The sequence below is a fragment of the Colobus angolensis genome, unplaced genomic scaffold (genome assembly GCF_000951035.1).
Source record: "Colobus angolensis palliatus isolate OR3802 unplaced genomic scaffold, Cang.pa_1.0 Scaffold426, whole genome shotgun sequence".
Taxonomy (NCBI): Eukaryota; Metazoa; Chordata; class Mammalia; order Primates; family Cercopithecidae; genus Colobus; species Colobus angolensis.
Window position 1 is genome coordinate 375020 of NW_012117666.1, and position 12601 is coordinate 387620.

At 63.9% G+C, this 12601-nt stretch overlaps 1 protein-coding gene across 1 annotated transcript in view; it reads left to right on the forward strand.

The window, feature by feature from the left end:
* Window positions 1–714: 714 nt before the first annotated feature.
* ARHGEF16 (Rho guanine nucleotide exchange factor (GEF) 16) overlaps window positions 715–12601 on the forward strand; it is a 17995-nt gene continuing 6108 nt past the window's right edge. Inside the window, exons 1-8 of the mRNA XM_011956835.1 lie at window positions 715–1329; window positions 3816–3861; window positions 4906–5075; window positions 6658–6714; window positions 7209–7369; window positions 10725–10877; window positions 11040–11169; window positions 12375–12449. Of these exons, the coding sequence (XP_011812225.1) occupies window positions 733–1329; window positions 3816–3861; window positions 4906–5075; window positions 6658–6714; window positions 7209–7369; window positions 10725–10877; window positions 11040–11169; window positions 12375–12449 (1389 nt within the window). The 5' untranslated portion in view covers window positions 715–732. The remainder of the gene's footprint in view (window positions 1330–3815; window positions 3862–4905; window positions 5076–6657; window positions 6715–7208; window positions 7370–10724; window positions 10878–11039; window positions 11170–12374; window positions 12450–12601) is intronic.

Here is a 12601-nt window from a genome sequence, read left to right on the forward strand (position 1 = left end):
TGTGTGGAAATGTTCCATGGACAGTCCGCCACAGTCATGTCACCGTGTGGCTGAGAGAGGGGAATCACACGGGCCTGGGCTCGGGCCGGGAGCATGTGGGCAAATGTGCCCAACCCCTGCCAGCAGAGCCTGGCTCGGGTGTCTGGAAGGCCCCAGTGAGGCTGTGGTCACTGCCACTGTGGCTGATGCTGACCTCAGGAAGCCCCCCCAGCGCAGCACCATCACCCTCGTGTTCACCACAAGGAAGTGGTTCCAGGAGGCTGCATGGCTGCCAGGTGTGAGCCAGGATTCCAGGCCAGGTCTGCAGGGCTCCAGGGCCATGCACCTGAGCTGCCCCACCTGCCTCCTGGCTCAGGAACGTGTCCTCAGCGCGTGCTGCCCGTCAGAGGAAGCAGTGCGGCCTCCCAGCCTCCGAGGTCCAGCCTCCCCCCCTAAGCTGTGCCCACCTGGTCCCTTGGAGCTTGCAGAACAGTGCCTGCCTAATCCCGTCCTGTGCCCAGCCTCCGGCGTCAGATGTGGCTGGCTCCCGGTGGTTAGGGCTGGCTGTGCCGCTGACCCACTCTGCTCCTGGCTACGTTGCTGTCCTTGCACACTGTGTCCTGGGAGCTGTACTGGGGCCCCGGCCAGGCATATGCGAAAGAGCAGGGGGGTGGACACCTGAGGGGGCAGGGGAGAGCAGCCTCACGAGACCCTCACTTCTGCCCTTTCCCCAGGACCCGACAACCACCCAGCATGTCCCAGCGGCACTCAGACAGCTCCTTGGAGGAGAAGCTCCTGGAATACCGCTTCCACTCGGAGCTCCGGCTGGATACCAGTGGGAACCCAGCCTCTGGGCTCCCGATGGTCCGTGACTCCCTGCGTGTTAGGGACTATCATACCGTCTTCCAGCCCGAGGTCCCGGCACCCCCACAGCCTCGGTCCCCAGGGCACGAGGAGCCGCGGCCCATCGTCCTGAGCACAGAGAGCCCGGCGGCCCTCAAGCTGGGCACCCAGCAGCTGATCCCCAAGAGCCTGGCCGTGGCCAGCAAGGCCAAGACCCCAGCCCGCCACCAGAGCTTCGGGGCGGCTGTACTTAGCAGGGAGGCCGCCCGGCGGGACCCTAAGCTCCTCCCAGCCCCCAGCTTCTCCCTGGACGACATGGACATGGACATGGACAAGGACCCCGGGGGCATGCTGAGGCGGAACCTGAGGAACCAATCCTACCGGGCGGCCATGAAGGGCCTGGGGAAGCCAGGTGGCCAGGGGGACGCCATCCCGCTAAGCCCTAAGCTCCAGGCCCTGGCCGAGGAACCCAGCCAGCCTCACACTCGGAACCCAGCCAAAAACAAGGTAGGGGCCTGCCCGCGTGGACCGCGGGGAGGGTGCAGCTAGGCAGAGGGGTGGCCTGGCCGTCTCCACCACTGTCATCTTCTGCATCGTGGCAGCTGCTGTTAGTAAGCACCCGCTGCACGAGGACTCTCAACTGGTTTATTCCCGTTCAGCCCAGTCTGCGAGTGTGAAGATCCCACCTTACAGACGAGGCAGCAGAGGCTCGGAAAAGTCGAGGGTTCTACCCAGGCCCCGGACTCTGGTGTCCCCGCTCCCAGCCTTGGTGGAGGGCAGATCCCTGGAAGGCCCAGTCCCTGTTTCCAAGCCCCAGACAGGAGCCAGCCTGCCTTGATGACAGGGTTCAGGGTGACCTTGCTGCAGTGACTGGCCTGGGTTCCATCTGCCCCCGCAGCTCCAAACAGGGACTCAGGTGGGGCAGCTGTGCGGCGGCCTCAGGCTCGGGAGAAGTCTGCACGTTCCCTCTGTACACAGAGCCCTGCTTCCCTGCCTGCTGGCGGTGGCTCTAGGTCTGGGGCATGGTGGCGGCAGACCCTTCGCTGGGCAGGGTGTAGCCTGGCTGCATGTGTCACTAGGGCCCAGGGGACAGAGCGTCCTGCTGGGGCTTCTGGGCCCAGTGTCCCTCATCCTCGGAGTCACCATCCCTTGTGACTGGGGGTGAGGCCTTCATTGCAGGCAGCCCTGGAGCTGGAAGCTGTGTTCAGGGAGAGTTGCATGGCACCTGGACACCCACCCAGCCAAGACTGGGACTCTGGCCACCCTGCTTGGTCTCTTTAGCTGGTGGGTCTGGGCTCGGGCAGGAATGGGGTAGGGGAGGCGAGCTGCCCTGGAGCCACCCATCAGGAGGCCCTGGCAGCCCCGAGCACCCTCAGGAATGCAGAGCAGATGCAGGGCTGGTCCGAGGAGCATCCTTCTCGTTGGGCGCCTTGCTCAGACATGTTGGAAAACAGGCCCTAAGCATATGGGCTGCCTCAGTGAAGGAGGAGGGCGGGGCAGGTGCCGTGTGACCCAGGCGAGTTCCTGAACCTTCCTGAGCCTTGGCTTCCCCATGTGGAAGCAAAGATCATAGCCGTACTCTGGGCAGTGTCCACGGAAGGCACGTGCCAGAGCGTCTTCTTCACTGGTTGCCATCACAGCTGCCTCCTCAGCCCCGGCTCCTGCCCAGACTGTGAGTGGCAGTGCCAGCCTCAGGGGACGCCAAGACCACCTGTCAGAATGTCCCATCGGCGTCCACTGGAGGCCGATGGTGGCTAAACGTGGAGCCCCCCATGTCCCCAGCACCAGTCACCGTCTTCAGTCACGGCTCTCTCCTGCTGTGCCTACCTGAGACGCCCAGGACTCAGAAATGCCTCGGCACTTCTGCCACAGGGCCCTGCACCCCAGGGGCTGGAAGGGCCCCAGCACTCTCTGCACCCACAAGGACTAGGCCCATGGGGCTCGTTCTTTCATTCACTGTTGATTTCATGCAGTCAGCAGACACTTCCTGGGCACCTGCCACATGCTTGGTGCTGGGGTTCCAAAGTGAGCCCAGGGGCATGGGCCTGGTCCTCAGAGGGCCACCAGGGCAGGGTGAATGCCGAGGGCTGGGCTGAGGGCAGCTCGGGGTTGCTGGGAGCATAGAGGAGGGGGCTCCCCGTGGCCTTGGGTCAGGGTAGGGTCCCGGAGAAAGGAGGGTTAGGGTAGAGGCAGACAGGAGGAGAGGACGGGGTCGAGGGCTGGGGGAGGCAACAGCTCCAGCCAGACCTGGAGGCGAAAGGGGGACCAGGGGGAGCCCTTGAGGTGGGGTGCGGGGCACGGGGCTGAGGGTGCCAGGCCAGGTGCAGCTGGGAGCACCACACGCTCCCAGCCAGTAAGGGGAGTTTATAGGCCCCACTCGTTCCGAGAAATTGGCCCCTTTCCTTCCGGGAACCGGCACACCTGTGGCATCGGCAGAGTGTGGTGTCCCAGCCAAGGAGGGTGGGCTCCGAGCCGGGCACCTGAGCCTGGGGGCTTCCCAGGAGCCCAGTCCCTCCCATCGCTTCTGCCATCCCGGCCTCCTGCTGGGGCCCCCAGGCCCATGCTTGGGGCTAGACACTGACTGACCAGTCCCTGCTCACCTGCCCCACCAGGTCCTGGTCCCCAGGGGCCTGTGTCCTGCCCCACTGTCCCTTCACGGCCCTCTCCCCACCGTACCTGCCCTGCCCCCGGCTTCCCTCCAGTCCTGCTCAAAACTCTCCTGAGCATCCCTTCGCGATGAGTTCAACCCTTCCTGCTCCTCCAAGCAGCCCTCCTGGACCTGACAACCCTCAGTCACCTGCCCTGCCTGCTCTGAGCCCTCCTCCCACCTGTCCTGGCCTCTGCTTGGCAGCCCTGAGGCCCTTTGGAGCTGACATCTCTTGGGCACAGCTTCGCATGTAGAGCCGTGAGGTCTCTGGGGTCCCGAGGCAGAATCGCTGTGGCCCGCACCTCCCTCGGCTGACAGCTGCGGTTTCTGTGTCTCTTTTGTGCAGAAGACGCTGGGGCGGAAACGTGGGCACAAGGGCTCCTTCAAGGATGGTGAGTGTGGCTTTGGGAGGCACCGCGGGCTGGGCTGGGCTCCAGCTGAAGCTGGACTCACTGGGGCACCCTGGGGTTCGGGTGGGCCTTGGTTTGGTGTCTCGGGGTCACCAAAGCTGTTTGACGGGATCCTTCCAGAGGCTGAGGTCCTGAGGTCCCAGTGGCTGGTCTCACCATGTAGCCCTGATGAGTCTAGAAAGGTCTAGAAAGTTCCCTTGGACTCTATGTGTTCTGAAGGGCAGGGCACAGACAGAGCCCCCAGTCTTGCCCTGAACACCCCATGTGTGTACTGGGCCCAGCCTACGGTGGCCATATTGGGGACCAAGGCCAGATCAGAGGGTGCTGGCCCCACGCCGCGGGCTCTGCCCGGATTCTTTGAGGCTGAAGGGCAGCCGTGTGTTGGGGCCTCCAGCAGGGGTGGCAGCGGTGCACACTCAGCCTGCTGGGGGGAGATGAGAACATCCCACGGGGAGGTTGACATAGGGAGGTGCCTGCTACCTGGGTCAAAGTGCACAGGGGTGTAAAGAGATCGGAGGCAGTGAGGCCTGGGGAGGGCTAAGGCCTCAAGTGCCCAGCTCCAGACCTGAGGCCCCAAGACACAGTGGCCCCCTCCATCCCCCAGAAGCTTTGTGGACAGGGACGGGCCCAGGAGGGGGTACCCAGGCCTCCTCTACAGAAATCTCTGGGAAGTGTCCCCAGGAGGCAGCAGCGATGCCCCTTGTCTCAGGGTAAGGCTGGTTGGGGGCTGCTGTGAGGGTTTGGAGGTGCCCTGAGCCGGGACCACCCCATTTCAGGTGGGGCTTGTGGCATAGAAGAGGTCTTGGGACTGGCGCCCAGCCTGGGACAGTCCCCTCCCAAAGCCTCCCTCTCCCATACAGCCATGAGAGCCTGTGGGCGCTAGAGGACCCACCCAGGAGGGCCTGTGCCGCCTGATGTCATCATGGGCTCTGAGATGCTCTTGGGAGGGCTCAGCCGGCAAGTTCCAGGGAGGCACAGCCTTTTCCAATCCCCCAGGGCCACACGTCACCCTCCTTCTCTCTCTAGACCCCCAGCTGTACCAGGAGATCCAGGAGCGGGGCCTGAACACCAGCCAGGAGTCTGATGATGACATCCTCGATGAGTCCTCTAGCCCCGAGGGAGCCCGGAAGATGGACACCACCATTGTGGTCAAGAGCTACCGGCCTGCCCAGGTCACCTGGAGCCAGCTCCCGGAGGTAGCGCCGGAGGGTGGGTGAGGCTGCCCCACAGAGGCAGGCAGGCAGAAGCCACAGGGGTCCCCCCACTGTTCCTTCCCCGAGCCCAGGTGGCTGGTCCCCAGCAGCAGCCCAGTCCTTACAGGGAGGGTGGGCAGCCTTCCCAGAAGCCCCTTGGCTGTGGGTGGCAGACCTGGGAGTCTCCCTCCTGTGCCCTCAGAGTCACCCTGCCCATGCAGAGCCCTGCTGTCGTGCGTGCGAGGGCCGGCCCTGCTCAGACTGCCCTGCAGGGAGCTGCGGGCACCATGAGTCCCTTCCCAGGGCCCCCGCCCCAGGAGAGGGCTAAGGGGTCTGTGTAGGGAGACAGCTGGGATGGGAGGGGCCACGGCTTGGAGCTGAGGCCAGGGCCACTCCTTCACTTTCCGTATCTGAAACTGGGGGCCTGTCCCTGTCCCACAGGGGTCTCAGTGGACAGCGTGGCCTGGCAGTGGTCCCTGTGCTTGGGGGAGGTGACTGCTCCTACCCCAGGTGGACCGGCATGTGACCCGCACCCTGAGGCCCAAGGGAGGGGACCATGTGGCCGTGGGCGTGGCGGGAAGCAGGGAGGGCGGGCCCCCACCTGTGGTACAATGGAGCTCCTTGTTCGCCATCCAGAGGGGCTGGTACTGCAGCCGCCCACCACGCTCCATGGTGCTGCGTACCCCGGGGCCCCGGCCAGGGCAGGCCCAGTGTGGGGTGAGGGCAGGCAACGGGCAGCCTCCCCACAGATAGAAAGGTCTGGAAGTGCAGTCTTACTCCCCTGCTGGGAGCTGGGGGCGTGTGGTCTCCCTCTGTCTGGGATAGTGTCCAGTACTGCACCCTGGTAACTGCCAGAGATTCTGACCCTGCATAGGAAGGAAGCACTGGCTTGGGGAATGGGGGACTCACCCTTGGCCCAGGCGCTGTGGGAGGCCATTCTGCTGGCCCAGTGAGGAGCAGAGCACGAATCAGGGTGGCCTGAATCCTGCAGAGGGGAGAGGGGACCCCTGGGCAGTGTAGCAGCCCCACTGGTCCTGACGCGCTCCACCAAGCGAGCCACGCTCCCGCCAAGGCGACCCGCCGCTGTGGGCCCCGAGGAGGAGGGAGCCTGGGCGGGCACAGCGTCACCCGTACCTTCCAGGCAGGGCACTGACTCGCCTCGCCCAGGTGGGGTCTGAGTCACAGTCCTGCCCTCCACACTTCCTCCCTGGGTGGGCTCCACGCCTCTCCGTCTGCCAGGAAGATCTTTGGGACAAGATCTCCTCCCGTCCTCTGGCCTTTCCCTCTGGATGCCCCATGCTCTTTCTGGGCTGCTCCGGGGCTCTTTGGCTGGGTGGGGGTGGGGGCGGCTGCCCTGGGGAGGGTCCACAGAGAGGAAGATGATGGGGATAGACCCTGGGCAGGAGAGGCCTACTCCAGGATCGGACCTCCCTGAGCCCTGTGGGGTGGCTGTGGGTGTTCTGCCCAGGCCCCCGCCTCTGCTGGCCAAGTTGGCCCTGGTCCATCAGGAGGAGGAAAGAAGGGAGACTTTGGCGCAGGCTTCCAGGATGTGTGACCTGGAGCTCCTGGGCCTGTGTCCCCCCAGGTGGTGGAATTGGGCATCCTGGACCAGCTCTCCACTGAGGAGCGGAAGAGGCAGGAGGTAAAAGGGCCCTGGGCGGGAGCGCTGTCCCCCATGGCCTGGGCCATGCAACACCCAGGGAGGGGTAGCAGCCACAGCGGCGCCACCCAGCCATCCCTCTGCAGCCACCTCCAGCGCCAGGCCCCATCACACTCCCCAGCGCCTCACACAGGCCCGGGCTGTGCCTCCACCTGCACCGCCCTCACAGAGCCCCTTCGCGCCACCAGGTGAATCCTGGGAGTCCAGGGGCTGCCATCTCCCCCTTCTCTGACGAGGACGGGGGTCGCTGCCTAGCTTCATGCGGCTCATAAGGCACCCAGCCAGGGGCACCCAGGGACATCGGGCTGGCGTCTCCAGGCTGGCCATCCTGACAGTCCCATCCAGGGGTCTGTCCGGGGCTCCTGTCCCCACCGGCCCCTGCCACCCAGGGCATGTCCTCCTGTTCCAAGAATCAGTCACCGAGGCACGCCCGTGTCCAGCGTCACTGTGGGGCTCACCCAGGCCCCTCTCCGCAGGCCATGTTCGAGATCCTCACGTCGGAGTTCTCCTACCAGCACAGCCTGAGCGTCCTGGTAGAGGAGTTCCTGCAGTCCAAGGAGCTGCGGGCGACCATGACCCAGATGGAGCACCACCACCTCTTCTCCAACATCCTGGATGTCCTGGGTGCCAGTCAGAGGTGAGGCCACGCCACAGCCTTTGCACAGGGTCCTCTGCCGGGAAGGTGCCTCTCCCCATGGGCACCACACCGTCGTCAGCAGGCCCTGGGGAGCCTGAGCTGCACCTTGATGGGGATGGTTTAGGGCAGCTGCTGGCTCCCATGGAGGGTGATGACCTCTGATGGTCCTTGAGACCACCAAGAGCTGGCCCCAGGGCCGGGCTGAGCACTGGGGCTGTGGCTTCCTGGTCGTTCATAAGATGTGGAGCACTTCCCAGGAGTCCAGCCCTGCCCCACTGCCAAGCACCACCCCACCAGGACACCCAGCCTCAGAGGGCCGCGTGACCCAGGCGGCGGTGGCCACAAGCTGCTCACCTGGAGGCAGGAAGCCTCTAGTTGCAGCTCTGGGTCATGTTCCACCCAAAGGTGTCTGGTGGCTGGACCTGAGCTCTGGTTGCAGGGCCTGGAGGTGGAGGAAAGGCCGGACATGCAGCTGCAGCCATGCACGGGGGTGTGCGTGGGGGCTGGGGTGTGTGTGCGTGGGGTGGGGTGTGTGTGCACGGCTGTGTGCGTGGTCAGAGGTGTGTGTGAGTGGGCTGGCCCCGAGGCCTGGAGGGTGACTCGGGAGCATCCAGCACCCGGGTGTGTATGCATGGGTGTATGTGGGCAGGGGTGTGTGCACGGGTGTGTGTACATTAGTGTGTGTGTGGACAGGGGTGTGTGTGTGTGTGGACAGGTGTGTGTGTGCGTGGGCGGGGTGTGTGTGTGTGGACAGGTGTGTGTGTGCGTGGACAGGGGTGTGTGTGTGTGGACAGGTGTGTGTGTGCGTGGGCAGGGGTGTGTGTGGACAGGTGTGTGTGTGCGTGGGCAGGGGTGTGTGTGGACAGGTGTGTGTGTGCGTGGGCAGGGGTGTGTGTGGACAGGTGTGTGTGTGTGGGTGTCTGCATGGTGTGTGCATGGGTGTGTCGGGGGCATGGTTGTGTGTGTGCGGGTGTGTGCATAGATGTATGTGTGTGGACAGGTGTGTGCATGGGCAGAGATGTGTGTGCGTGGACAGGGGTGTGTGTGTGGACAGGGGTATGTGTGCGTGGGCAGGTGTGTGTGCGTGGGCAGGTGTGTGTGCGCGTGGGTGTCTGCATGGTGTGTGCATGGGTGTGCCGGGGGCAGGGGTGTGTATGCATGGTTGTGTGCGCATGGGTGTGTGCGTAGATGTATGTGTGTGGACAGGTGTGTGCACGGGCAGGGATGTGTGTGCGTGGGCAGGGGTGTGTGTGCATGGGCAGGGATGTGTGTACACGGGCAGGGGTGTATATGCGTGGGTGTGTGTGCATGGTTGTGTGTACGTGGTCAGGGGTATGAGTGGGTAGGGGTGTGTGTGCATGGACAGGTATGTGTGCGTGGGCAGGGGCATATGTGCGTGGGTATGTGTGCCTGGGCAGGGGTCTGTGTGCCTGGCCGGGGCGTGTGCGCGTGGGCAGGGGTGTGTGTGGTCTGGACCCTGTGCTGCTCCCTATATGCAGGTGGACCCTGGAGCATCACTTGGTCTCCTGAGCCTCAGCCTCGATGCTAACTTGAGGGGCAGTGTCTCTGGCCCTCATGGGCTTGGGTGGTGCTGGGATGACTAGGGGCCTGTAGTGCCTGGCACCGGGCTGCTCCAACAGTGGTGGCTGCTGGCGCATTCTTATATCCGCCCTGCCCCTGGCGAGTCCCACCCATCTGCTGCCTGTGGGGTGCCCTTGCGGAACTTTGGGGCCCTGAGGGTGGGCAGGGAGCCGCCTTGTCCCTGGAGACAGGGGCTTCCTGTAGAGCTTCAGGGACCAGCTCTGGGAAACTCCCAAACTCTGACTCATCTGTGGGTTGGGGTTGGGGGAGGGGGAGGGGTCTGGGATAGTGTTGCCCCTCCCCCAGCTCTGCCCCCAGCCACGCAGGCTCTGTGTCCTCCGGTCCCCTCTGCCTCAGGCAGCTATGTGTTTCCCTCTGACCTCCTGGGGCTTCAGATGGCTGCCCGGGGCGGGAAGCTCCGGCCTCCTCCCCCAGCTGGGTCCCCGACAGCTCCTGGCATTCACAGTGAACTCTCTGGGGAATCATCGCTATTTGGGGTCAGCGGCCGGTGGGCAGCTCTCCCGGACCTTTCTCAGAACCTGCAGTCTCCCATGTGAGCTGCTGACCGGCCTGGCCGGCCTTGGCACCCACGCGTGTCATGGCCCTGCTCGTCTAGCAGCCGAGGCCTCCCATGGCCTCCTGGGTCCTCATCCACGGGGACTGCAGCTCCATCTCCTGGGGCTTCTCTAGGGCAAGCAGCTCTCAGGACGCCCTCCCTGCAGGAAGCATGGCTCCTGCGTGGGTGGCAGGCCCAGTCGGGCCCCGTGAGCAGGGGGAAGAGGGACTCCCGCCCACCTCCACGCTGGGCAAGGCAGTCCTCTGAAGGACAGAGCTCTTGGGGCGGGAGGACCTCCTGTGGCAGGGGCTGGAGACGTGGATGTGGTCTCAGGTTGGGTGCTCTGAGGGTCTGCGGGATGGACGAGGCTCCGGCCGCCGCCTCACACACCAGGTGACCATCGTGGGTTCAGCCAAGCCCAGCCTTGGTGGCTCTGGCTACCCATGGCGGCAGAGCCCCGGGAGCCTTGGCCTAGCTCTTACCAAGTGTTAACTCCCTTCGTCCTGATCACCCCGGGCCGAGGCCTGGGTCACGGAGGAGGTGAGGGGCCGGTAGTCGCTTCCAGGGAGTCTGCCAAGAGCCCACACCTGGCCCCCGGCCTTGACTGTTGACTCAGAACGGGGTAGGGGACCCCGTGAAAGTCAACCGACAGTTCGTGAACCCAGCTGGGAGCTCAGCCAGCAGAGCTGCCTGGGACTGGGGCCTCATCCTTGGAGGGGGTGGCCCCAGGCATCGCCCCTCTTTGTGACCCAGAGGCTGGGCTCTTATGCCTGTCCCCAGAGTTTCCGTCCTTGAGTTTCTTCCCAGGAGCAGGCTGGTGCAGCAGTGGGGGCCCGGGCCTGTGTGGAGGCCCAGTCATTTTAGCTGGAAGGAGCCTGAAGGGCAAAGGGCACCAACTGGACAGGGCACCAGGACAGGAGGTCCACACAGGTCCACCTTTGGAGACAGGCCCTGGGGCTGCCACTGGACAATATAGGGACGGCGCTAGTGTGTGGGATCGTGGCGGGGGCTCTGTGACCACTTCCCACCTGCCCTCCCTGCTGTCCTGCATCCCAGGTCCGGGTCCCGCCCCGAGTGCTTGCTGCGTGCTGCCTCTGGGAGCTGAGCTCAGCTCCTGCCACGTATATGTATGTGTGCGTGTGCGTGCATATGCACGTCTGACACATGGGGCCCGACCACCAGGCCCGTGGCACCCTCCTCACCCCTCCTTGCCTTCAGGTTCTTCGAGGACCTGGAGCAGCGGCACAAGGCCCAGGTACTGGTGGAGGACATCAGTGACATCCTGGAGGAGCACGCCGAGAAGCACTTCCACCCCTACATCGCCTACTGCTCCAACGAGGTCTACCAGCAGCGCACACTGCAGAAGCTGACGTGAGTGGGCGGCCCTGAGGCCTGGAAGGTGGCTCGGGAGCGTCCTGCACCCTGGTCTCCCAAAGCACATTCCTGCTCCCAGCCCGGCTTCTGCAGGTGCTGCCTGATTTGGGTACAGGCCGGCCATGCAGAGCCTGGAAGGACAGCCTTGTCCTCTTGCAGAAGCAGCAACGCCGCCTTCCGAGAGGTCCTGAGAGAGATTGAGAGGCGGCCAGCGTGCGGGGGCCTGCCCGTGCTCTCCTTCCTGATCCTCCCTATGCAGCGGGTGACCCGGCTGCCCCTCCTGACGGATGTGAGTCCACGGCCTGGGGCTGGGGCTGGGCACACTGTCCTGGGGTCCCACTGCCGGAGCCCCCCCTGGATTACCCTTTTGTGACCTTCTCCTCCAGGCTGGCCTATGATATTTTAATAGTTATGATCCTAAGATGACTTTAATAACCAGGATAACTTTGTGGTCGCTGCCACCCACAGACCTCATTGTGCCGGGAGCTGTTCCAGCCCTTGGCGAATTTGTGTTCACTTACTCAATGGTTCATGAGGTTTAGGCACACTGACGAGCTGGAACTGGCATCACCCAGAGCCCTGCTGAGCCTCCTCCCAGCCCCCGCCCCCACCAGTCCTCCTAGATGTGGTAGGCCTGTCCCCAGCACCTTCTCTCCCCGTTCTGTGGATGCAGAGAGGGGCTCAGAGGGGCTCACCAGCGTGGGGTGTGTGTGTGGGATGCCAGCCCACAGGGCAGAGGGCGCATGAGGGTAAAAGGTGTACACACAGACACACACGTGTATATACAGTGCACATGTACTCATGTATATGTGTGCCCATGTGTACACAATGCATATATATCAATGCACACCAATACACACATGCCTGCACACATGTGCACACACTGCATTGCACATATACATGCATGCACATGTGCACACAGTGCACACACACGTTTGCATACGTGCACACACAGGCACTACACACACATGCACCCAGTGCACACATACACATGTGGATGCATACACATGCAGGCACACATGCATGCACACGGTGCACAGGCATATTCACACGTGTGCATGCTGCCCGTACACACAGCCCCACACATGGCTGGACTGAGCTAAGCTCCCTGAGGCTACACATGGCAGGACTGCCCAAGCCAAACAGAACCTCAAATTCCTGGGGACCCCAGGGATGTGCAGAAATGGGGCTGCCAGGGGGCCTCCACTGACGATTCCACGGGTTGGATGGAGAGGATGGAGATGGCCAAGAATGGGAAGGGAAGGGTTCCAGGCAGGGGTGCTAGTTCCTGTTCCCACTCAACCTGCCAGACGACCTGGCAGAGCTCCAGGTGGTGCAGAGGCCGTTCAGGGGCTGGTGGTGGGGCCCTGCAGGAGCCCTCTGGTGGCAGCTCTTGACCATCCTGCAGCCCCACCCAGGGTCTGGTGTTGGTGGGAGCCTCCACACCTGGGATGCCAGAGGGGACTTTGTGTCCCGTGTCTTTTGTTCATCCAGACGCTCTGCCTCAAGACCCAGGGCCACTCCGAGAGGTACAAGGCCGCCAGCCGCGCACTGAAGGCTATCAGCAAGGTAAGATGGGGCCTGGCCCCAACCCCGCCGGAGTCCTGTACCCCAACCCTGTCCCTACCCCACCCCACCCTACCTGGTGGCATCGGGCTGGCTCCCCCTACCTTCCAGGACAACGGGGGTTCTCAGATTATCCATCCCAAGCCTTTCACAGC